At 41.0% G+C, this 24,414-nt stretch overlaps 1 protein-coding gene across 1 annotated transcript in view; it reads right to left on the bottom strand.

Moving 5' to 3' along the window:
• Nucleotides 1-22,149, bottom strand: part of LOC125964388 (uncharacterized) — a 317,807-nt gene extending 295,658 nt beyond the window's left edge. Inside the window, exon 1 of the mRNA XM_049709801.1 lies at nucleotides 21,843-22,149. Coding sequence (XP_049565758.1) covers nucleotides 21,843-22,135 — 293 coding nt within the window. The 5' untranslated portion in view covers nucleotides 22,136-22,149. The remainder of the gene's footprint in view (nucleotides 1-21,842) is intronic.
• Between the last annotated feature and the right edge of the window lie 2,265 nt (nucleotides 22,150-24,414).

Raw genomic sequence — 24,414 nt, 5'->3', positions numbered from 1 at the left:
CTTCAGGTGCACAGGAACTGGGGTGTGAAAGGCTGACTGTAAATTATACAGGAGATTTTTACTGCATGGAGGGTTGGTGCCCCTAACCCCTGCATTGTTCAAGGTCAACTGTATACACATATATACATACATATATACATAAACATGTGTGTGTGTATATATATATATATCAATTTGGCCAAAAGCACCACTACTGCTAGTCTATTGCAGTTCCAGGTACAGTTCATAACTCCTCCCTATAGCACTTCCCCAAAACGGGGATACTCTAAAAAGAATATTCCTAAGTTGTCCCCTTTCAAAATGTTTTTGGAACTAAAGTCCAAAGGACACTAACTCCTGGAAATAGGAAATCTCAATATCCATTATTTGAGAATTTTTGTGCCTGGAGTAAGGAAAGTCCATGTAACTATTTTGTTTGATGCTTTAAATATGTTCTAATAATTGTGCTGAATTGAAACTACAACAAGAAACATCCCAGGCAATTTAAGAGTTTCCCTGTATTTGTACTCCATGTTTGCAATATTTCTCTTGCCCTTGCTCCTAAAAGAAATGGAAAGCATATACATATAAGTGTAAATGTGGAACACACAACAATCCTCATTAAGCATCCTTCTATCACATACTCTTTCCAGCCCCAGGGTCTAAAATTAGACGGGACCATGTGACTGGTTCTGACCAATGGGCTGTGAGAGGACGTGGCAGTGTCCCTTCTGGGTAAGACAACGCAAACTCTTTGCACAGCTCTCTAGTCTCTTTCCCTGCCCTGGTAAGCAAAGGGGGCAGATGGTTTCAGAAAACCCAATCGTAAGATTGTAGGGAGTTCCCTGGCAGTCCAGTGGTTAGGACTCGGCACTTTCACTGCCGTGGCCCAGGTTCAATCCCTGGTCTGGGAACTAAGATCCCGTAAGCCTCACGGCGTGGCCAAAAAAAAAAAAAAAAATTTTTTTTCAATTAAAAAAAAAAAGATTGTATCATCTAGGTTCTTTGAGTGATTGTATAAACAAACTTTTTCCTTTCCCACCCACATACAAAGGTCAGCAAGAAAGAAATTTTGGTTTTTTTTAACCACAGTATACCTAGCCTAGCCCAGTTAAAGCAATAATCAGACATCTTTGCAGTGACAAAACTCTGTCCTTGACTAAACTTTAATCAGGCTCCGAGACCTCTGGGCCTTGGCCTTAGTATACCTCTTTCTTGGGCCTCTATCGCCCAGTTTTAGCAGGAATCCTGCTAAGTCAATTTAGAGAAAGTCCCTCATCCTCATATCTGATCACCCTCCATATCTGATCAAATTTTCATCCCACACGATTCCCCAGGTGATATCTGATCACCCTGGCCTGCCTTCAAGAATCCTGTTAGGTCTGTTTAACCAATATCCTTCCCCATCCCATGCTTTCTCTTAGTAATTTTCCATTCACTGACCCCATCCTGCTCCTTGGCTATAAATCCCCACTTGTCCATGGTGTATTTAGAATTGAGTCCGGTTCTATACTGAGGTCTCTTTACCCTTATTGCAGTAGTTCCTGAATAAAATCTGTTTTGGCCATTTTACTGTCAAGCTGTGTTTTTTCTTTAACAGCAGTAATTCTTTATACTGTCTTTCTTTGTCCATCCACTCGTGCCACCTGATTTCACTTATAACTTCTAAGCTAGATCAATACATAACCACAATTACCCTGGCAATTCTGTAAAGCACAATTTTTGTGAACCTCTGTTCTCCCAAATTTGTTTATCAACATGAAATCAAATACAGAATCCCAGAATTAAGTTTACAGAAAAATGTTGCTTGAAATTGTCTTATGGGAAGGAGAGCTACTAGCTTTTATCCTTAATGTTCTGTGGATTGTTCTGAACTACCCCGGCTTAATATGTAATACTGCATCTGCAAGGTAATGATTAATTATTACTTTATTAGGAGCATACATAGGTTCATCATTGACCCGCTACTAAGTGTGGAGGTTTGATTGATTTAGGAGATTAAGGGATAATTTTGTTTTCAAGACAATTTCTGCAGTCCTCCAGAGGTAGCATCTATGTGTGGTGCTTCCTACATAGGTGCTTCCTGTCACTGTACTGTGATGCATGAACACTCTATTCAAAACTCAAACTGCCTCCCATTTGTTCATAAAAGCTGGCAATGCAGAGAAAATTTGCTGAAAGAGCCACAGAAGAGTGAATTCCAGAGAAATGTAAAACAACATGACAGAGAAGCATTGGGGCCAAAAATAAAGCAACCAAATTCCACGAATCTAAAAGAGTGATTTTGTATTTTATTTTTTTTGGCCAATAGTACATTCAGATGTAGATTCAAACAGCAAGCCTGCTGGTTCTCTGTCAGCAAAAATGCTAAATAGGGGCGAACTTGTCTTCCTGGAGAGAGAGGAGCATAGTCAAACGGAAAAACCACCTGAAGTTTGAACCAAAAGCCAATTTAGATCAAGCTGAGCAAACAGACAGGTCCACTGGCCAATTCAAAACCAAGTTATTAAAAAAAAGAAAAAGAAAAAAGTATATAAGTACAAAAAAGAACTGTACAGTCCAAGGCAAACCCAGAGAGCAATTTCAGGGACTAATAGCCCACTTCCCATTCAGATCCGGGCCTAGGGTGCAGCCTGGGGCAGTTCCCACCCATTCCTCCCAGTGCCCTTTCTTTGTTTTGTGTTGATAAAATCAGAAAGTCAAGGGTAGCCAGAGGACTGCGGGGGCTGTGAGGGAGGGCAGTTCCTCCCACTGGGCCCAGGTTAAAGTGTTGGAGGCTGTTACTTGCTGAGAGCAGATCTGCACTCCCTTTTTTTTTTTTTAAGGCACCAGCTGAGCTTCTCTGTCAATTGCCCTCCACACTGAGTCACTAACCAGCCACTGGGCGTGGGGTTCTAGCAGCAGCAGCTCTTATCTCTGACACTCCCCACCCCTGCCTGCTCCTCTTCCTCTCACATGGCTTTCTTTGGTAAAGGAGAAAAAAACCTTTGAAATCCTTTTAGCGGTTCTGAAAATTGTTTACAAGTCATTCTTTCTGAAGGGGCTCCCAGTGTTTGCAAAGCACAGTCGGGTTATGTGAGGCTTTAAAAGGTTATTGAACATATTTGCTCATGTGCATAATGCATGTATAATTTCACTGAAGAATTCTGGGGAGGGGTCACTTTCTATACTTTCATTACATATTTATGGGAAGTGATAAGCAATACTGCTTGTGTGAACACAACTATTTTTCAAAATTTACCTTTTTCAGATTACATATTACTATATATTCACTTCTAATTTTCTAATGAAAATGCATTATACTATACGTATATGAACAAAATAATGTATTTTCTCTTTTGATGACATAACTGCTCTAAAGAAAATTCAATATTTACATCTTCCTTCGGTCAGCAACCATGACTCATAAGATGCAAGTAAGTTTTTGATACATTGGGGAAGGATGTCTCTTATACACCTGCAAATGCAATGATGTGTCTGGGTCTGAATGCCCTTATCTACAAAAAGAACTAAACTCCAAGTCCCCTTAGCTCTGAAAGTCTACAATTAGCAATGGCTGTGCCGCAAAGACAAAACAAGGTGTTTCAATAGGGTTTAAAAAAAAATAAGGCACTGAAATTGGATTAACTTGGCAAGCAAAAGCAACCCTTCCACTGACCACCCAAAAGTCATTCTGCAAATATTAATTTCTTAAGTAACTAAAGAATAATGATGTATGTCTTTTTTCCTTAAGTTAGATTGGAAGTTCCTTGAGGCTAGGACCAATGTTTTTAATTAAAAATGACATTTCCCGGGCTTCCCTGGTGGTGCAGTGGTTGAGAATCTGCCTGCTAATGCAGGGGACACGGGTTCGAGCCCTGGTCTGGGAAGATCCCACATGCCGTGGAGCAACTAGGCCCGTGAGCCACAACTACTGAGCCTGCGCGTCTGGAGCCTGTGCTCTGCAACAAGAGAGGCCGCGACAGTGAGAGGCCCGCGCACCGCGATCAAGAGTGGCCCCCCCGCTCGCCGCAACTAGAGAAAGCCCTCGCACAGAAACGAAGACCCAACACAGCCAAAATAAATTAATTAATAAACTCCTACCCGCGACATCTTCTATAAAAGAAGAAAAATGACGTTTCCCATAATAAAATCAGGAGACACCTCTCATCCTACCAGACCAATGGCTTAACAATGAAAAAATATATTAAATCCATCAAAAAGAATGCAGGTCTCAGAGTTCTCAGCCCAAAGATTGTTTCTTTCCATTACAATGTTCTGCCATCAAGAGGGTCAATGTAAGAGGCTTCTAGGGAGAGACAATGAATGGCAATTAAGAGGAAGAGATCCAAGACCATTGTAATAGACATGAACTATATACGGATCCTAAAATCTTGGCACGGGCTCTTTTGTGCCAACAATATTTCTGCAAGTAAATGCTCCCTCCCTAGGAATCTTTCTAGAACACTTGGGCTGAGCACTTGGGTATGGAGCCTGGGTTGGTGGGCTGTGTTGCCTGACGTTTGTATTGAGACCCTTCCCCTGGCAGAGCCTGGTAGCACCCAGGTGACCACTGATCTTGAGCAGACAGGGCTAGCTCAGTGCCACAAGGCAGCTCTGAGGGCCTGGGGACTAGAGCAGTAATGCTCTCTGAGGTGGCATGCACATTCTCAGTTTGCAATTCTATTTTGTCAGAACTAAAGGGCAACAGCGGGAAATGGCTTGGCTGCTTTTCCAGATGCTTTTGACGAAGCAGGGCACTTTAAAAAAAAACCTGACTTGATAAATATTACAAAGAGAGAAATAGTTTCTATTTGCCCATTAATTTTAGCTGGGATGTGGTCTACTGATTATTAAAAACAAACAAACAAACAAAACTACTAACATAGCTTTTCTGTTTCCCTGTTGTACGCTAGCAGCTTCATCCAGTCCAAGGGTCTAAGATTGGCTGTTGGAAGTCGGGTTTTTGTCCCCCATCACCACCATCTCCTGATCTTCATCCTTGATTTCCTCCTGCTTCACTGTGTCTCTCTAAAATGTCATTTTTAATCCCTGTCCTTCCTTACCTCAAGCGAATGCTGTGAGGACAAATGAGATGGCTCAATGTTACCTCCTTCCCTATCCATATGGCACTCCGATTTGCAAAGACCACATCGGGTTCTGGACTGGAAAACAACAACATTGTGCCAGAAATGAAAGGGGGCAGAATGGATCCAGGCGGAAGCCCAACAGGACACAGAGGCAGAGATCCAGCCCAGGGTTGGAACACTGGACTGGCCACAGTCTCACATATCAAGGTTATGGCCAGGCCCCCAGAGTACACATTTGTGTGGTTACAGGAACATCTTTGAGTCATTCAGGTCTCAATTGCATCACTGTTTGAACTCTCAGGTGCAAAATCATAGGGATTATACTACAGAGATTTTCTTCCTTTTACCACAGAGTATTTTTCCTTGTGTGGCCTTGAGTGCCTCTTTTGTTGCCAGAAGTCCTGATAATGACTGAACTAGTCATTTTAATTCACTTGGGTCCAACTAAGGTATTTTTGCAGCACCTTCTGGCTTTGGCACATCCAGCAGAACTTGGGCAGCTAGGCAACAGGAATGAAGTCCTCAAAGGGGGCTCAACAACAGACCCCCCTCCCTTCACACCCAGCCTCTCCTTTCCAGTCACACTAATCCCCGCCAAAGACCCAGAGGCTTCTCCACGTGGACACCCATGGGAAAACCAATAGAGAGGGCAGTACGGGAGCAATGCTGCTCTTTGTCACTGTTCATTGTGAGCCGGTTATCTGATCTGCTTTGACTTACTCTTTCTGGAAAGGTCTGCATAATTTGACAATCGAATTCCAAGATTCTCATTTATTATAAATTGCGCCTTTGCCAATTGCTTTCGTCAAGACTCCCCATTTCACCTCATGTCTCTGCTCTCTACTTTTGCAAATGCACTGATCTGTGAAAATGAATTAAACAGATTAAAAAGCAGCTTTTCTTATTTGTTGGAATAAAAATGGACAAATGCGGACATGGCACATCCCAGTACACAATCTGTGAAAAAAAATTACCTCAGACAAGAGGGTGGCCTGACTCTGGGGAAAACAAACCCAGAAAATGCTCCATGACTCAAGTTAAGCCACTCCTGTAATCTACAGTGATGTTCTACTTAATGACAGCCCACAGTGATAATCCAGTTATTAGGCTTTCAACAAACCCATACCATAATGACATCATAGATTCTTATAATTAAATTTGATCTTTATATAAGGTGGTTCCTCTTCACAGAGAAAGAAATATTTGTAATGTTAAATAACTCATCTTACAGACATCTCCCAGTTCACAAATTAGAGTAGAAACACTCAAAAGGAGTGTTTACAGATACATGTTATCTTTAACATACGAAAATTCTAGGTGCCATTTTGACCCCACCTGCCAAACCAGGACCAAGCAAAAAGCAACCTCCACAGTACAGCTGGGAGTGTCCCAAAGCATCATGGGGGCACATCAAAGGGGGCTGTGGGAGTAGGAGACCATATACATTTCAGACAAGTGATACCGTCGAGGAGTCTCGGGAACGCCACACTGTTCTGCTCCTGGGAGCATCAATCACACCTAGGCCTTACGTGTTGGGTGATCTCCAGAGATGGGAAGAACACTATGTGTGTAAACTAAACTGGTAGCCCTGAATGCTTTTATTAAAGAGTTCACACTTTGTTTTTTTTTTTTGTTTATTTGCTTAATATTGTTTGGAAGGGCTAGGGGTAGCAAAAAGAGGAGAGGAAGCACACTTCGTTACCCAAGCAATGAGCCACCCTCTCCTCCCCTTGAAGATCTGGTTCTTAATTCAAAATCAACTATGCAGGGTTTGGTAGCCAAAACTTCCTTATCTCTGTGCTAGATAATCTTATCTGCTCCAAGGTTTGTCCTGAAGAATAAATGGGTTAAAGCATGAAAATTTCATGGTTCTGTACCTAGAGAATGGTAAGTGCTCATTTAAGAATAGTTATTCTTATCATGATGATTACTAGCAGTATTATTTTCTTAAATGGGCTTAGATGAATAGAAAATGAACCCATTCGTCTCAACAAGCAGCAAGAAGGATTTTCCCTCTTGAAGATGGGTAAGAGCATAGCTGAAGCCAGTCTCATCACAAGGCATCAGTACTCTCAGGAATACTGGCACAGTGACATGAGCTATGGACTCCTCTGCATTCATATGCAATTTTAGACTTCTCACAGAATGTTCATATCTGTTTGCAATGCTGCTCATTTTGCAACCAGTTATTATGTGGACTGTCCTGTGCATTGCAGGATGTTTAGCATCTCTGGCCCCCTCCCACTAATACCAGGAGCTACCCAGTCCTCGTAACACCCAAACAACATCCCACACATTTCTAATTGCCATGTAGGAGACAGAACTACCCCACTTTTTGGTAGAGCAAGTATCCCTATGTCCACTTTACAATGGTATAAAGGTATAAGGAGTGACTGACCAAGTTAATCAGAGAACAGAGACAGTAGAAACAAATAGGAATTGATTTATGTATGTCACAAACAGTGATCACATGGGGTGGGGGAAGGGAAGTTACTTTTTTTCTAACTACACAGGAACCCCCTGTAGACATTCACTCAGTGAAAAATCAGTCACCGTGGGTTATTGATAATGACAGGAATGTGTTATATTCCTCAAGGTCTGAAAATAGAAAAAAGGTCAAAAGTGCTGAAAAGAACTCATATTTTCTCTCAATGTACCTGGCTAGAACAATAGGAGGTAAAGGGGAGAGGAAGGCAGCATGGGGAGGGAAAAAGTACAACTCTGAAACACCTCAATAGAAGGAAAGCAAACCCCTGAGCTGACCCCACCCCAGTCTCATCCTTGGGATTTTAATATGTGTCAGCAATACATCACAGAACAACTTCTATGGCTCAGCATCCAGGTAAAGCCTTTAGAATCTGTAATTCTCTTTTAAGTGCAATTAACTTCCTATTTCCTCACAGTCTCTCATTCTGTCCTGTGGTATTACAGCATTTAGAGGCCACATGTTTTTGGAAAGTCTTTTCCATTGTTTTATTGAAGTCAGTGGAAAAAGCACAATTCTACGTGATGAAATTTATGACACAGCCAACTCTTTTTTTTTTTTTTATACTTTGGAGGATTTTATTTAGGCCAACTTCTTAGTACACAGCAACAATTCCAAATAGAATTTCAAAATTTCAGAGTGAATGTTGACACAGCCAACTCTTCAGGAACATGTCTACTTTAAATAGGGAGAGACACCTGTGTTTGGCTGCGTTCCTTCAACTTTGTGTAAAGAGGAGTAAACACTGGTACCCTGTGCCTATACAGGGAGCACAGCTGGCTTCACTTTGAGTCTCTGAATAAATTTTCTAGCTTGAAAGGAAACTGTGGCTTCTGCTGTGCAACAAGCTCAGACTTTTTTGTTGGAAGTCTTCAGAGCTGAAAGCCAGGTTTGACCAGAGGTGCTCTGTGACTCTTTCCTGGGTACTTTGAACGCTAAGTATAAAAGCACACCACCTGAGTGTTTGGTAAGGGAAATAGGGGCTTCTGAATTCCTTTGTGTGCCAGAGAAGGCTCAGCTTCCATGCAGGATCATCTAATATTAGGCTAACTTTTCATATACTTTTTTTTCCCACATCTAGCTCTTCTTTTCATGGCTTAGTAAAAAAAAAATTCAAACTTATCCAAAATTGGAAATGTAATGCTAGGATCATAGCAAACATTTAGAATGATTTCATGAAATCCACTACACACATACATACACACACACACACTGACTATGGGGACAGAGGGTGGGGGAAGGGAGGGTGGCAATAATGTCTGCATTTAATTCTGAAATATAAAAAAGTTAAAAAATCACATGCCTCATTTTCAAGTCAAGAAATATTTTTGCAACACCAGCCAGTCATGTGCCAACCACTGGGGGGTGAGAGGTGCTGCGGAAGAGAGCTGGAGGGGACAAGAGAGATCAAAGACAATTAACACCAGTCCCTGGAATATGCAGGGCACTATGTCTTCCTGGTATGGGAAGGGCCAAGGACAGCTCTCATACTTCTCCTGTCTTCCAGGAGCCTGCTGTCTAGCTGGAGGATGAGAAACGCTGAGAGAAAAAAACCTCACAGACAAGGGGTTATTGTAGGTCAGAGTAAGGAAAGATTTCCTAACAGCCATTTAGGACATCTGATCTATAGCAGCCCTCAGGAGGCTCCTAATATCTAATAATAAAGGGGCCAGGTGACTTTTTAAAAAATGGGAACATGCACCACTTTATTATAGAAAATGCTATTTTAGAGGTATTCATTCGTCAAACAGTTATGGGGCACCTAATATGCCAGCACTGGAGAAAGACAGATACATTTGTTTGGATCTGGACACAAATTACTTACTGACTTCATAGACTGAATGTTGTTCCTATTCCTCACTCCCTCCTTATAGAAGGAATATCCATCCATGAACTTTGCCACATGACCTTCAGGAATATGGAGTTAGAGAAAGTGGTGGCGTATATTTCTCTACCCCACTGATACTGGGCTTGGCCACATGACTTTGCTTAAGCCAATGGAACCTTAGTGCATTTGACACAGGCCAAGGCTTTAAGTGTATTTGCACAATTTGCCTTGGCCTCTTGTCTTCTCCATTTCTATAAGAAGAAATTGCTCTGAAAAACACAGGTTCAAACAGAATGACAATCACACAGGGGAGACTTGTAGTCCACCTGGGCCCAGGCTTGATTAGCCAAACCATAGCAGATCTACAGAGCCACAAAAGAGAAATGTTTGTGGTTGTAAGTCACTAAGAATTGGGGGGGGGGGGGCGGTGTTTGTTGTGTAGCATTATTGCAGCAATAGCTTAATAATACACTGACCAACAGTTCACCCTAAACTATGACATATGCAAAATTTTTCTTAGTGCCTTCTAAGGTGACCAATCCTCCTAGTCTGCCCAGGACTACCTCTGTTTTACAACTGAGACAACTGGTCATTCTAGTTCTTTCCCACCTCCAATTTCTGAATCCTTTTTGCTGGCTGGTGCTAGCCATAGCTCAGCTATAGATATCAAAGGCCCTCATTCTGCCCTGACAGTTCTTGCTGGCCCAGACTCCCACCCACCACTTCTGCAGCTCCCCAACTGAGCCTGCCCTCTATGAGCAACCCCAAGGGCCAGATCCATAGGTCTTGTTTTTCTTCAATCTCACCTATCTCCAGTAGTTACCAATTGCTGGTAAGATATATTTACCACAAGTTGTTAACATTGATGTATTATTGTAAAAGACGTTTCTTAAAAAAAAAAAAAAAACTCCCAGAGTGGCAATGCCTTAACTCAGGGTTGGCAGATACAGGTGTTGCCATTATCCCCAACCTACACCCATGGCAGACATCAGAAATCAATTATGACACCCTTTCTCATTAAGCCCAGATGCGCATTCAAAATCCTGCTCAACATAGTGCTTTTGGTAACCATTTCAAATATATTCAAGTTGGAACATAAAATGAATCCCATGTGTCAACCCTGCCTCAGGCCAGAAAAAAATGTAACTCTAATGGTGGGAATTTCACCTGACACTCTACTTCTAAGAGGAGGGGTGGAGGCATATAGCAGGCAATAAATCAAGAATCAGTCAGTCAGGAAGCCATTTCCGTGACTCTGATCAAGTTCTGGAAATTTTCCTGGCTTCAGCTTCTTCATTTGTTGTTTCTTTAAAAAGAATTTTATTAATTCCATGGTTAAGATGTTTCTCTCTAAAATGTTATGACATTAAAGAAAATGAATTTGTCTGATGTCTTCCAGTTATACAGGACCCATATCAGAGGGTTTCCTTTAGAAAGATCAATACAAACTCTGCTGAGAGGATAAAATGAGACCACAAACTTTTGAATACCTTGTTTGTTGTAGTATGTTCTAGAAAAGAGACAGGAAATGACTTTATGTTTATTATTTATCATCATTAACATCTCATCCTCCATCTTTTTCTTCATCATAGGCCCAGGGCAGCTTGACCTCTGTTAAAGGTGAGGATGGGGGGAGTTCATGAAGATGATTTTCATGACACCTCTTAAAAGAAACAGTGAGAAAATCTGGGAAGTCCAATCTACACATGAGGTTGTTGGTATCAGGAAATAAGTTTGAATGTAAAAAGGATGTAAGAGTTTGGCAAATACCTTAAGCACTTCAAATTTCCATTTATGTATCTCCAAAATTAGAGAAACACATACATACAAAGTTAGACAGAAACATGTGAATAAGGCCTAGCTGAATGAGAAAGAATTATACTATCATGGGGATTCACTATAAGTTACCTAAAATCATTTAAACTGATATCTGTCATATTATGAGTGGTCTGCAAATGGCAACGGCCGTTAGTATTATTTAAGATATAGTTTCATCAATCACCTTGTAAACTATCTGAAGAAAAGCCTTGTATAAGGAGGATGACATTCTTGGCCTCTAGGAAAGGGGCAGCCAACGAGGATCATCCGGCTCTCAGGACACTGGAAATGTGCACCCTTTTGAGAAGGGCTGCCCATTAGGCTTTTCTTGCCTTGACCAGAATCAGCTAATCCACCTCACCCAGAAACCTAAATGTCATCAGCCTTTCTTTCTAGGAGGGATGCCCTGCACTGGGTAACCCAGGAGGGGACACATGGTTGACACAGTTGCTCCTGGTGAGAGTGTGTGTGTGTCCAGCTCAGCAATCCAACCAACTCTGAGGACACTGACAGTGCTGGGATCTGGACCTACCATCTCCACGTGAGTGGTCCTGCACTAGGGAGATCCCTACACCAGGATGATGTCACCACTTCCATGTGGCAAGCAAGTATCCCTCAGGACAGCTCTGGAGATTTCATTTACATGACATTCTGGGAAAGGCAAACTGTAGGGATGGGAAATATCAATGTTGCCAAGGGCTGGGGTCAGGGAAGGGGACTGACTGGAAAGGGGCACAAGGGAACTTTCTGGGGTGATGGAAATACCATGAGCTGAACTGTCCCCCCACAAATATGTTGAAGCCCTAACCTTTCAGTACCTCAGAATGCGACTGCATTTGAAGATAGAGCCTTTAAAGAGATGATTAAGCTAAAAAGAGGCAATTAGGGCAGGCCCTAATCTGATATGATTGGTGTCCTCATAAGAGGAGGAAACTTGATGACTGGAGACACCAGGGATATACCTACACAGAGGAAAGACCATGTGAGGACACAGCAAGAAGGTGCCACCTGTAAGCCAACGAGCAAGGCCTGAGAAGAACCAAACCTGCTGATGTCTTGATCTTGGACCTCCAGCCTCCAGAACTGAGAAAACAAATTTCTGCTGTTTAAATCACCTAGTCTGCAGTACTTTGTAGTGGCAGCCTTAGGAAACTAATACAGATATAGTCTATATTTTTATTGTGATGGTGATTACATGACTATTTTACATTTGTCAAAACTCATCTAATTATATACTTACAGAGGGTGGCTTTCAGTGTACATAGATCGTACCTTAATAAGCCTGACTTTAAAAATGCTACTAATCAGATTTTTTAAGTTTGGCAGGAATAACAATATCTCTTTGAAGAATTTCCTGCCCAGTGTGTGCTTATGTGCCTACTCTCTGCCCTGCTTCATTCCCATGAATCACCTGCATGGGCTCTCGAGCATTTACACTTGTGACCCTGGAGAGCTGTTCTCTACCATCCCACTCAGTTCTCAGACTCCATAATTCTTTAAAACTCTGCATCTAGAAGGAAAAATCCAGCACATTGATTCTCTTCTTGCCCTCTAATTTCAATCATCCCATTAGTTGGAGAAAAGCACTTAAAGATTTGAATCCAGAAATTGAAAAATGCACATTTAAATAGAATTAAATAACTAAAAATCAAATATAATTCTTAAAGTTTTATTTTGTTTCGTTTTTCCAATGCACACAAACAGTTCTACAAAGAAGACAACCATGATATAATGCAGTCTCTATTCTTATGGGGTTTCTTTGAATTATTTTTTGTGTATAAACATTTGCTGGTTCAAATAGGATATGAATCTTTAAAGCCAGGGAGATAATCTACTATCTATTAACTGTCAACTCATATCCCTATTTATTTGAAGGTTCTTAACTGTTTTCTTCATGAAATTATCAATATTTATCATCAATAATTGAAATACTCTACTTTTATGATAATAAATATGTTTGTATGTTAAATGGGGATTTCAATATATAAAGCATATTACATGTAGAATATTTACCTGTATCTTAATGAGATTATTCAGATAGACATGCTTTGTACATATTACTGATTTTATTATGCTGATTATACATGATGATGACTAACATAATCACTCAATCATTGATCATCCCAAGTTCAGAGATGTCATCAACAACACTGAAGTAGGACTGTGGTTACTCAGCCTTAAAGGTCATGGGGTCAAGGCCAAAGCTAAAGCCAAATAGACAATTTGGCCAAACACCGTACTAAGGTTGAAGCAAAAATTTACTATATTCCTATAGGAACTGAACTGAATTACAGACTGAAAACAAAAAGTGAATCTATAAATACAAAAAGACATACTCTTATCATTTCATCAGACAAGAAAAAGAACCTGACATTGTAAACGCTTAGTTCTCATTCATATAAACAAACAAGTCTATAAAAATCCATGCTCAGGGCACCACCACTGCAATAATCCTAAATATCTAGTCTACCAATCTCCAAAATTCAGCCTCCCTCATGTAACCGACCCTTTCCTTGACAGGTTTCTGAAGCTACAGTTCAGCAACTATGGAAGTAGAGTTGCAAGAGAGTCACTCTGCCCTTTCCTTTTTCCTGCCTAGAGATTTCTTTTGGGAACTCTTGAAAATTTACAAGAAATTTTCGGCCAGACAGCCTTGCCAGCAGGACTGGCACCCTTCCTAGGCCCGCCTGTAACTTCATGATGAATGCTTTAATAATCTGCCTCTTTGCTGCCTCTCACCCTTCAGTGCTTTGCTCTAAAGACATTGTTTTTTAAATCCAGTTGAGGAAAAAGCCCTGAACAAAGCTACTTTTTTCTGTGGTTCTTTCCACAGCCTGCTCATGGGTCAGCATTTAGCTATGCCAATGCCTCAAAGCGTAATTATTAGATGAGATATCTCCTCCTGAGGCAGCACAAGCTGTTTCCTTCTTTCATAAGGTACAATGTGTGCACTATTCCATAATCAAACAAGTAGGGAAAATCGCTACTTAGCATATGCACAGCTCAGAACACAAATTCGAACACCAATTAGTAACAATATGAATTTAAGTCAGAATAGCCAATTTGCTAGTATGAGAATCCCAGCCAGGAAAACGTTTCTTCCTTTTCTACCGTAACAGCCCTCATGCACAAATAATTGAGAGTCTGAGAGTTAGAGATCTTCTATTAATGTTTTTAATTGCTTCTATGTATAGCCATTGCCTTCACAGCAGCACTACCTAGGGTAGGGAAATGTGCAAAATTATTCCAGCAGGTCATCTAACATGGGTCATCATGACCTGGAGGCTAGTTAGAACAACCCTAAAGCTAAGAGAGTGCTCAGAGAAAGAGCACTGGAGTGCTCTCTTCTTTGACCTGGCTGTGAGGCATTGAGCAAGTTACTCAACCTCTCTGAGCCTCAGTTTTCCCACTATAAAATAAGAAATGCACCATGTAGAAGTCCTTTGGGAACTAACGTGCCATTCAAGTGTAGGAGACTATCAGTAACAAAATCAGGGCATAGTTTCCCATCAAGCTTAAACAGATGTGTGAGCAACAGAATCCCTAGTCTGCTGCTATGGTGTGGGTGTGGCTAAGAATCCCATAGAAATAGACCCTTTACTGTGTTTCACCCCTTGTCCTCACAAGAGCAGTTTTCCTTTCCCTACACCTTATGGCTTTGGAAATAAACTCTTCCGAATATTATTTGAAGTCCCAGCCAGAGTATGTATCTGCTTCTTTGTATAAGTGTTTCTTCTCTTATAAGCGTTGAATTCAAGACCTGAAGGCTTGAAGACAGGTGGACATTCTCCTTATATTCTGTGGGGAATACGTAGTGGCATCCTTCATGGAAAATGGATTCTTTTAACTGACTCCAGTAATATAATGTTCCGATTTACAAATTTATATTTTATACCCTCTGATGAATGCACAGCAATACATAGTAGAGATATAATCAATTAAAGATACTTTCAGACCTTGAGAGACTGAGTCGTAAGGAATAAGAGTCAAATATAGAAACTTAGATGATATATGTGAAATATAGAGAATGCGGAAGCATTGTTCAACCAAGAAAAAATGTTAAATATAGGTAAAGAAAAAAACGAGCTGAATGAAGTAAAACAAAGAAAAACAAGGACTTACTGTATATAGCACAGGGAATTCTGCTCAATGTTATGTGGCAGCCTGGATGGGAGGGGACTTTGGGGGAGAATGGATACATGTATATGTACGGCTGAGTTGCTTTGCTGTGCACCTGAAACTATCACAACGTTGTTAATCAGCTATAGTCCAATATAAAATTAAAAGTTAAAAAAGAAAAAGAAAGACAAATGACAAAAATTTGTTGAGTAAATAATTATCTTAGGGATATTGCCAGGGGTGTACTAGAGCTTATCTATTAAAACCTTTAAGAATCCATGGAATTCATCTAACAAGCCCTTGTTGAACCCTGTTATGGGTAGGACACTGCGTTCACTGTGGAAGTAGTGCAGGAGAAAAGGCAGATGATCTGGGTTCGAGTTCCAGTGCTGCCACCTAGCCATTGCACTTTCATCATGGCACTCACTTCTCTGGGTCTGCTTTCCACATCTATAAGATATGTGGTTAGACTAGATGAAAAGTAGCAAGGGATCAGTAGGCTGATCACTGAATGAGTCAAATCTTAAATATTCTGGAAACATTACATAAAATCTAGAATTCCAGATTTTCTTGAAAAGTTGGAGCAGCCCCTAATGTTGGGTCAGCTTCCTGCATGGCAGCAATAGGCTAGAGCTGATTATTTGCACCAGGATACTCTCACCTCTCCCTAGAGATGCCTGCAGCTGCCCAGTGTGTGCTTATGTGCCTACTCTCTGCCCTGCTTCATTCCCATGAATCACCTGCATGGGCTCTCGAGCATTTACACTTGTGACCCTGGAGAGCTGTTCTCTACCATCCCACTCAGTTCTCAGACTCCATAATTCTTTAAAACTCTGCATCTAGAAGGAAAATCCAGCACATTGATTCTCTTCTTGCCCTCTAATTTCAATCATCCCATTAGTTGGAGAAAAGCACTTAAAGATTTGAATCCAGAAATCAAAACTAACATACTGATGGTCTAAAACCTCTAAACCTTCCACCTCTTACATGTTGCTGTGGTGTTTATTTTAGCTTCCCACTCATCCACTTTGCTTCCTGTCCAACTTGATTTCTGTTTTACAGTACATTTACATAGACTTTCCACAGTAATTAATTTCAAAGCATGACATTAAACTGGTTCCTTCGAACCGGACACATCAGAAACTGAAAATGCTTATTTAATGAGAATAGCTGGATGCCAAATATGGAATTCTTGAAGCTCAGGCAAACCTGAAGGACCTGCAAACACTAAATCTTTGTCTTTTAGCCCCTTTTTTAAACTACTTCCATAAAAGAAAATCTATTCTATTTTGACCAGACTGCACACAAACATGAGGTTAAAAATGTTCACCTGACACTTTTCAATACCCCTGCTTTGAATGCAGCAGTTTGTTTTGCTGCCATATTTCTTTCAAACGATGTGCTTTGTAGGAATTTTAGATTCATCAAAATACCTATGAGCAAATTCTTTTAGTAGAAAGTGTTAGCTTGCTGCTTGCATGCCTTTGAATGTGAGAGATTTTACCATATGTTGCCATATCATTTAGATTACGTCTAAATGATGCCAAAAATCTGGAGGAAAAAAGGGAGATTCCATTGTCTAGATGCTTTATTTGCAAGTCACCAAACAGCTAGCTGTTTTAGATCACCCAGCTGTGTGGCACCATAGCTAACACATCTGGGTGATTAGCTGAATTACTCATTTTCATCAAGATATTTTGTTCTCCTATGAACAATATCTGAGCTTTACACGTGGATGTGCATAGTATATGCACGTGTTTACATAAGCACATGTGTTTCTAAAATGACAGATTTAAGCAACTGTTTCAAATAAAAAATGCAGGGTCAGACTCTTCCTTCACCTCCTGCTGGACATTTGTAACAATCTACAGCTCTTTTCCATCTGTGCCCATGCAACCCCCAGAGTCAGGCTAGGGAGCAAAACTGAGAGGTCAGTCAGGTAAAGCCAAGGAATGGGACTGGCAGTCCCACTGCCTGCAATGCAATCAAGAGTTCTGACCCTGAGCAAATGCTGGTAGATAAGCACACCTAGGAGAATGCAGCCTGGGCTGGAAGAATCATGAAATACAACGTTACTATTTAAGGAGCACTTATTATGCACCAGGCTTAGTGTTTTTACCTGCATCATCTCATTTGAACCTCAAAATAACTCCATGAGGCAAAAACTATTATTTCCTAATCCCTCTTTTTGTTTTTTTGGGGGTTTTTTTAATTTACATAAATAAGGGGACTCAGAAAAGTTAAGTAACTGGTAAGTGGTAATGTTTGTATCTGAAGACAACTCTGGCTTCAAAACATGCCTCATAATAAAGCCACTACCCTGTCTTGTCTGGGTCGCATCTGGCCATCCTCCACCAAATGGCACTGGAGCACTCGCAGTGCATGTCATCCAGGCTGGTGTGACAGCGGCAACCATCCCTGTGCTGATCCAAACCTACACTGCTAGAACCTTAGTTAATTCCCTAACATCTCTGGGCAGGGTTAGAGAAGAAGGAGCCGATGTTACCCTGCTTTCACAACCATCAGCACATGTCACTTGAATGGCTAGGGTGGGCTGAGCACAACCTGTATTATTGTGTTTCAAGCTGCCATATGTCCTGAGTTTTTTAACAAGTCTAATCTCAAATCCTATCTCTCAGTGTCAGTCTATCTATTTGATTTGAGGTTTATAAAATTAGACTGCTAAACTCCATGGAAGACTGTGACATCATCTACCATCTTGGTATGTTTAAACTATTTGAGTCATGGATGGCTGCAATTATTTTTAATGTTCACTGTAGTACTTTTTTTTGTTTTGTTTTGTTTTGTTTTGTTTGTGGTACATGGGCCTCTCACTGTTGTGGCCTCTCCCGTTGCGGAGCACAGGCTCCGGACGCGCAGGCTCAGCGGCCATGGCTCACGGGCCCAGCCGCTCCGCGGCATGTGGGATCTTCCCGGACCGGGGCACGAACCCGTGTCCCCTGCATCGGCAGGCGGACTCTCAACCACTGTGCCACCAGGGAAGCCCCACTGTAGTACTTTTAATATATCTCCATTAAAATCTGTTTAAGGAGGTACTTCTCCTTGTGGGGGTGGAAAGCATGATTTTTTGTTCTTAGAAACTAGGCAGGCATGATATATCGTACCATGGTACCATGAGGCAGACAATAGAAGGAACTGAACACAGAAAACTTTTGAAACCAAACAAGCAAATAATTGTCATCCCAATTATTTCATTATGGCTGACAATAGAATAACACAGAGGACTGAGTGGCTCCCAGAATGGCACGACAATCATAAAAGACTGAAGACACAAAGAGTATTTCTAAGAGACAGCAGAATTTGTACAATATGTGACATACAGTAAAACCTTGTTATTCTGATCACAGCTCATTTTTCTCCAAAGAGTATGTAATTCAAAACAATTCCCACTCCCCAGCTGCCTAGACTGTCTTACTGTTATTTTATTAAAATACAAGCTCATTTTAACCTGGCTAATTCAAAGTCAAATTTTGCCAGCCCCTTACATGGTAACTAAGGAGCTCTTACTTCCTCTCTGTTTCATCTCCCAGGATCTCCCGACCCCCAAATTGGTTTCACAAATGCAAGCATGCAGAGTAAAAGAAAATTACCACACTGGATGGCAATAACATATGCAGAAAAATGCATGTTAAATATCTGTTCTTTTGTGACATTCCAAATTCTCTTTCTTTTTTAAGAATTCCCTTATGTTTAGATATTAAACAATAATCTGAACACATTCAGAGTATATGATTTATAGGAAGGACAGGGAGGGAAGGAGAGAGATTCAATTTTTCACTAGTAACAAAATCCATTAACATCTAATAATAATACCTCATATAATGATACAATTTATTGGCACTGACTACATGCAATGAACTTTAAATATATTAGCTTACAGAGTCCTCACAGTAACCACGAGTTAAGTATTTTCGACCTCATTTTGGTGGTGGAGAAAGAGAGGCACAGAAAGCTCAAGCAACTTGCCCCAGGCCATGACGCTGTTAAGTGGCCAGGACTTGGACTCAGCCAGGACAGGAACTTAGGCCTCTGTTTAGAAGGACAAGGATGAAGCTTCTTAAGTCCAGAAGTGGAACTCCATCTTCTTTCCTCCCCCTTCCACTTCACCCTCACAGCACCAGCACCATCACTACCCGAGGCCACCATCACAGCCCCATGGAAAAACTGAACCCCTTTCAGTCCTCAATTTCCCTTCCCACAAAACATTAGAGAATTCCCAAATCCTAAAACAATAATGATCCCTTTAGCAGCCAGTAAACTCCAAGACGGTTTTCTAGCCAGCACTTGAACAGAAGTGGGCAACCCCTGAACCTCGAGTCCTACGTGGCCCTCAGGCCACTCACTGCCAACACCCAGGTAACTCGAATCTCATCAGGGGCTAGTAGACTCCAGCTGCTGCATTCTGTTCTGAAACTTGTCTGTTCCACTACTTAGGATTTCTAGTGGGGCCCTCATAACCCTTTTCCCCAACACGATTTTGATTGGACACAAATTCCCAATACCAAACATCTGTGTATTCTTTGCTGCTTACCTATTCCTTGCACCAGGCTGATGTACCCAGCCCCAGTTGTAGTGGCTGTTGGCTGCAAACGATGCATAGCTATGCCCATCTCAGAGAACTGCCCTAGGCCAAAGGGAGCTGCCCCACCTTGGAAGTTATGGAAGTTATGCCAGTGGCCAGTGACTGACTACCTAGGGCACAAAAGATTGGCCCTTTGCTTTGAGGGGCAGCCATCTCTGGGGTGCAATTTGTTACCCACAGCTCACCATAGGTCCCTATGAAGCTAGGCTCCAGCTGAAAACATCCTTCCTAGCTTTCTTCCCCTTCTCCTGAGAGCATCACCTCAATAAATCATGTACACAAGAATCCCTGTCTCAGGCTCTGCTTCTAGAAACTAAGACAATGATATTAGCTGCTCTCCCAGAGCCAGGACTCTTTTCATTCACCTCATCCCACCCTCTGCCTCTAGACTTCCCCTGCATAAGACTCCTCAGCCTGACCCACTCCAAACTTCTATGCAAGGTGCCAGGTGTTATTTTCAGTCACCATATAACATTTTACCTACCTATAAAAATAGAAAATATTCATAACTTATTTTCCTGAGCAAGTTATACCAAAAGTTTACTCGATTTTGTTCTGCCAACATAGCTGCAGATCGTGCACTAGGAAGAACAAATATGTAGTAATGAGAGTCAAGATGGCGGTGTGGGAAGACGCGGACTTAGCGTCTCCCCACAGCTAGAGCACCTGCCGGCCGCTTGTGGGGGACTCTGATGCCCAAGGAGACAGGAGGAACCCCAAAGTGAACCGGCAGGTCGGAGGGGGACTGAGGGGGGAGGAGAAGTGGAGACCAGACAGGATCCACACCCCTGAGGCCGGGGAGATCAGGAGAGGCAGGTGGGAGGGGCCCTCCCAGACCCCAGACCCGAGGAGCAGGAGAGGAGAGGAGGGTGTTTGCCCTGCCCACTCGAGCCCAGGAAGCCTGCTGGGCTCCCAAGTGAGGTCCCCGGCCCTCTGAGACCAGTGGTGGGGGGCACACCTGGGCCCCTTCTGTTCCTTGTGCCTAAGCCCCAGCCCCCACAGCCCCCAGGGCCTTTTCCAGCCCTGTGGGTCCTGAGCATTGGCCCCACCCACCACCCAAACCTCGCCCTTGCTTAGGCCCCACCCTCCACAACCAAGTACTTCCCCCCCCCTTTTTTCTTTTTTATTTCTTTTCCCTCCTTTTTTTTTTATTATTGTGGTACTGATGTACCTTCCAGTTGTTGGTTAATCTATATTTTTATTTTTATATTCTTCCTAACATATCTGTTACTTTCCTAGTCAAATTTTATTTTTTACTTTCTTTTTAATTTTTTTGCCACCCAGGAGGCTTGTGGTATCTTGGTTCACAAGCCCGGGGTTGTGCTGAAGCTCCTGGGGTGGGAGCTCCGAGTCTGGACCACCGGACTAACAGAGAATCTCAGAACCTAGGGAATATTCATCGGAGTGAGGTCTCACAGAGTTCCTCATCTCAGCACCAAGACTCAGCTCTAGCCAATAGCCTACAAACCCCAGTGTTGGAAGCCTCAGGCCAAACAAGCAGTTAGACAGGAACACAATCCCACTCATAAAAAATAAAAATAAAAATAAAAATAAATGAGATGGCAAAAAAATATGTCACAGATGAAGGACCAAGGTAAAAACCTACAAGACCGAATAAATGAAGAGGAAATAAGCAATTTACCTGAAAAAGAATTCAGAGTAATGATAGTAAAGATGATCCAGTATCTCAGAAATAGAATGGAGGCACAGATTGAAAAAATACAAGAAATGTTTAATGAAGATCTAGAAGAACGAAAGAACAAACAAACAGAGATGAGCAACACAACAACTGAAATGAAAAATAAACTAGAAGGAATCAATAACAAAATAACTGAGGCAGAAAAACGAATAAGTGAACTGGAAGACAAAATGGTAGAAATAACTGCCAAGGAGCAGAATAAACAAAGAAGAATGAAAAGAATTGAGGACAGTCTCAGAGACCTCTGGGACAACACTAAACGCACCAACATTCGAATTATAGGGGTCCCAGAAGAAGAAGAGAAAAAGAAAGGGACTGAGAAAATATTTGAAGAGATTATAGTTGAAAACATCCCTAACATGGGAAAGGAAAGAGTCACCCAAGTCCAGGAAGCACAGAGAGTCCCAAACAGGATAAACCCTAGGAAAAAACCACCAAGACACATATTAATGAGACTAACAAAACTTAAGTTCAAAGAAAGCATATTAAAAGCAGCAAGGGAAAAGCAACAAATAACATACAAAGGAATCCCCATAACGTTAACAGCTGATCTTTAAGCAGAAACTCTGCAAGCCAGAAGGGACTGGCAGGACATATTTAAAGTGATGAAAGGGAAAAACTTACAACCAAGATTACTCTTCCTAGCAAGGATCTCATTCAAATTCAACTGAGAAATTAAAACCTTTACAGACAAGCAAAAGCTAAGAGAATTTAGCACCACCAAACCAGCTTTACAACAAATGCTAAAGGAACTTCTCTAGGCAGGAAACACAAAAGAAGGAAAACACCTACAATAACAAACCCAAACAATTAAGAAAATGGTAATTGGAACATACATATTGATGATTACCTTAAATGTAAATAGATTAAATGCTCCAACCAAAACACACAGACTGGCTGAATGGATAAAAAAAAAAGATCTGTATATATGCTGTCTACAAGAGACCCACTTCAGACCTAGAGATACAGACTGAAACTGAGGGGATGGAAAAAGATATTCCATGCAAACGGCAATGAAAAGAAAGCTGGAGTAGCAATTCTCCTATCAGACAAAACAGATTTTAAAATAAAGACTATTACAAGAGACAAAGAAGGACACTACATAATGATCAAGGGATCAATCCAATAAAAAGATATGACAATTGTAAATATTTATGCACCCAACATAGGATCACCTCAACACATAAGGCAAATGCTAACAGCCATGACAGGAGAAATCGACAGTAACACAGTAACAGTAGGGGACTTGAATACCCCACTTTCACCAATGGACAGATTATCCAAAATGTAAATAAATAAGGAAACACAAGCTTTAAATGATACATGAAACAAGATGAACTTAATTGATACTTATAGGACATTCCATCCAAAAACAACAGAATATACTTTCTTCTCAAGTGCTCATGGAACATTCTCCATGATAGATCATATCTTGGGTCACCAATCAAGCCTTGGTAAATTTAAGAAAACTGAAATCGTATCAAGTATCTTTTCCGACCACAAGGCTATGAGACTAGATATTAATTACAGGAAAAAGTCTGTAAAAAATACAAACACATGGAGGCTAAATAATACACTACTAAATGACCAAGAGATCACTGAAGGAATCAAAGAGGAAATTTTAAAAATACCTAGAAACAAATGACAATGAAAACACGAGGACCCAAAACCTAAGGGATGCAGCAAAAGCAGTTCTAAGAGGGACATTTATAGCAATACAATACTACCTCAAGAAACAAGAAAAAGCTCAAATAAACAACCTAACCATACACCTAAAGCAATAAGAGAAAGAAGAACAAAAACAACCCAAAGTTAGCAGAAGGAAAGAAATCATAAAGATCAGATCAGAAATAAATGAAAAAGAAATGAAGGAAACAATAGCAAAGATCAATAAAATTAAAAGCTGGTTCTTTGAGAAGATAAACAAAATTTATAAACCATTAGCCAGACTCATCAAGAAAAAAAGGGAGAAGACTCAAATTGACAGTATTAGAAATGAAAAAGGAGAAGTAACAACTGATAATGCAGAAATACAGAGGATCATGAGAGATTACTAAAAGCAACTATATGCCAATAAAATGGACAACCTGGAAGAAATGGACAAAGTCTTAGAAAAACACCACCTTCTGAGACTGAACCAGGAAGAAATAGAAAATATAAACAGACCAATCACAAGCATTGAAATTGAAACTGTGACTAAAAATCTTCCAACAAACAAAAGCCCAGGACCAGATGGCTTCACAGGTTAATTCTACCAAACATTTAGAGTAGAGCTAACACCTATCCTTCTCAAACTGTTCCAAAATAGAGTGGAGGGAGAAACACTCCCAAACTCGTTCTACGAAGCCACCATCACCCTGATACCAAAACCAGACAAAGATGTCACAAAGAAAGAAAACTACAGGCCAATATCAATGATGAACATAGATGCAGAAATCCTCAACAAAATACTAGCAAACAGAATCTAACAGCACATTAAAAGGATCATACGCCATGATCAAGTGGGATTTATCCCAGCGATGCAAGGATTCTTCAATATATGCAAATCAATCAATGTGATATACCACATAAACAAATTAAGGAATAAAAACCATATGATCATCTCAATAGATGCAGAAAAACTTTTGACAAAATTCAACAACTATTTATGATAAAAATTCTCCAGAAAAGAGGGATAGCATAGAGGGAAACTACCTCGGCATAATAAAGGCCATTTATGACAAATCCACAGCAAACATCATACTCAATGGTGAAAAACTGAAAGCTTTTCCACTAAGATCAGGAACAGGACAAGAATGTCCACTCTCGCCACTC

Source organism: Orcinus orca, chromosome 5, assembly GCF_937001465.1.
Source record: "Orcinus orca chromosome 5, mOrcOrc1.1, whole genome shotgun sequence".
NCBI classification, from domain to species: domain Eukaryota; kingdom Metazoa; phylum Chordata; class Mammalia; order Artiodactyla; family Delphinidae; genus Orcinus; species Orcinus orca.
The sequence above is the reverse complement of the archived record's forward strand: the minus strand, read 5'-3'. Positions and strand labels throughout refer to the sequence as shown.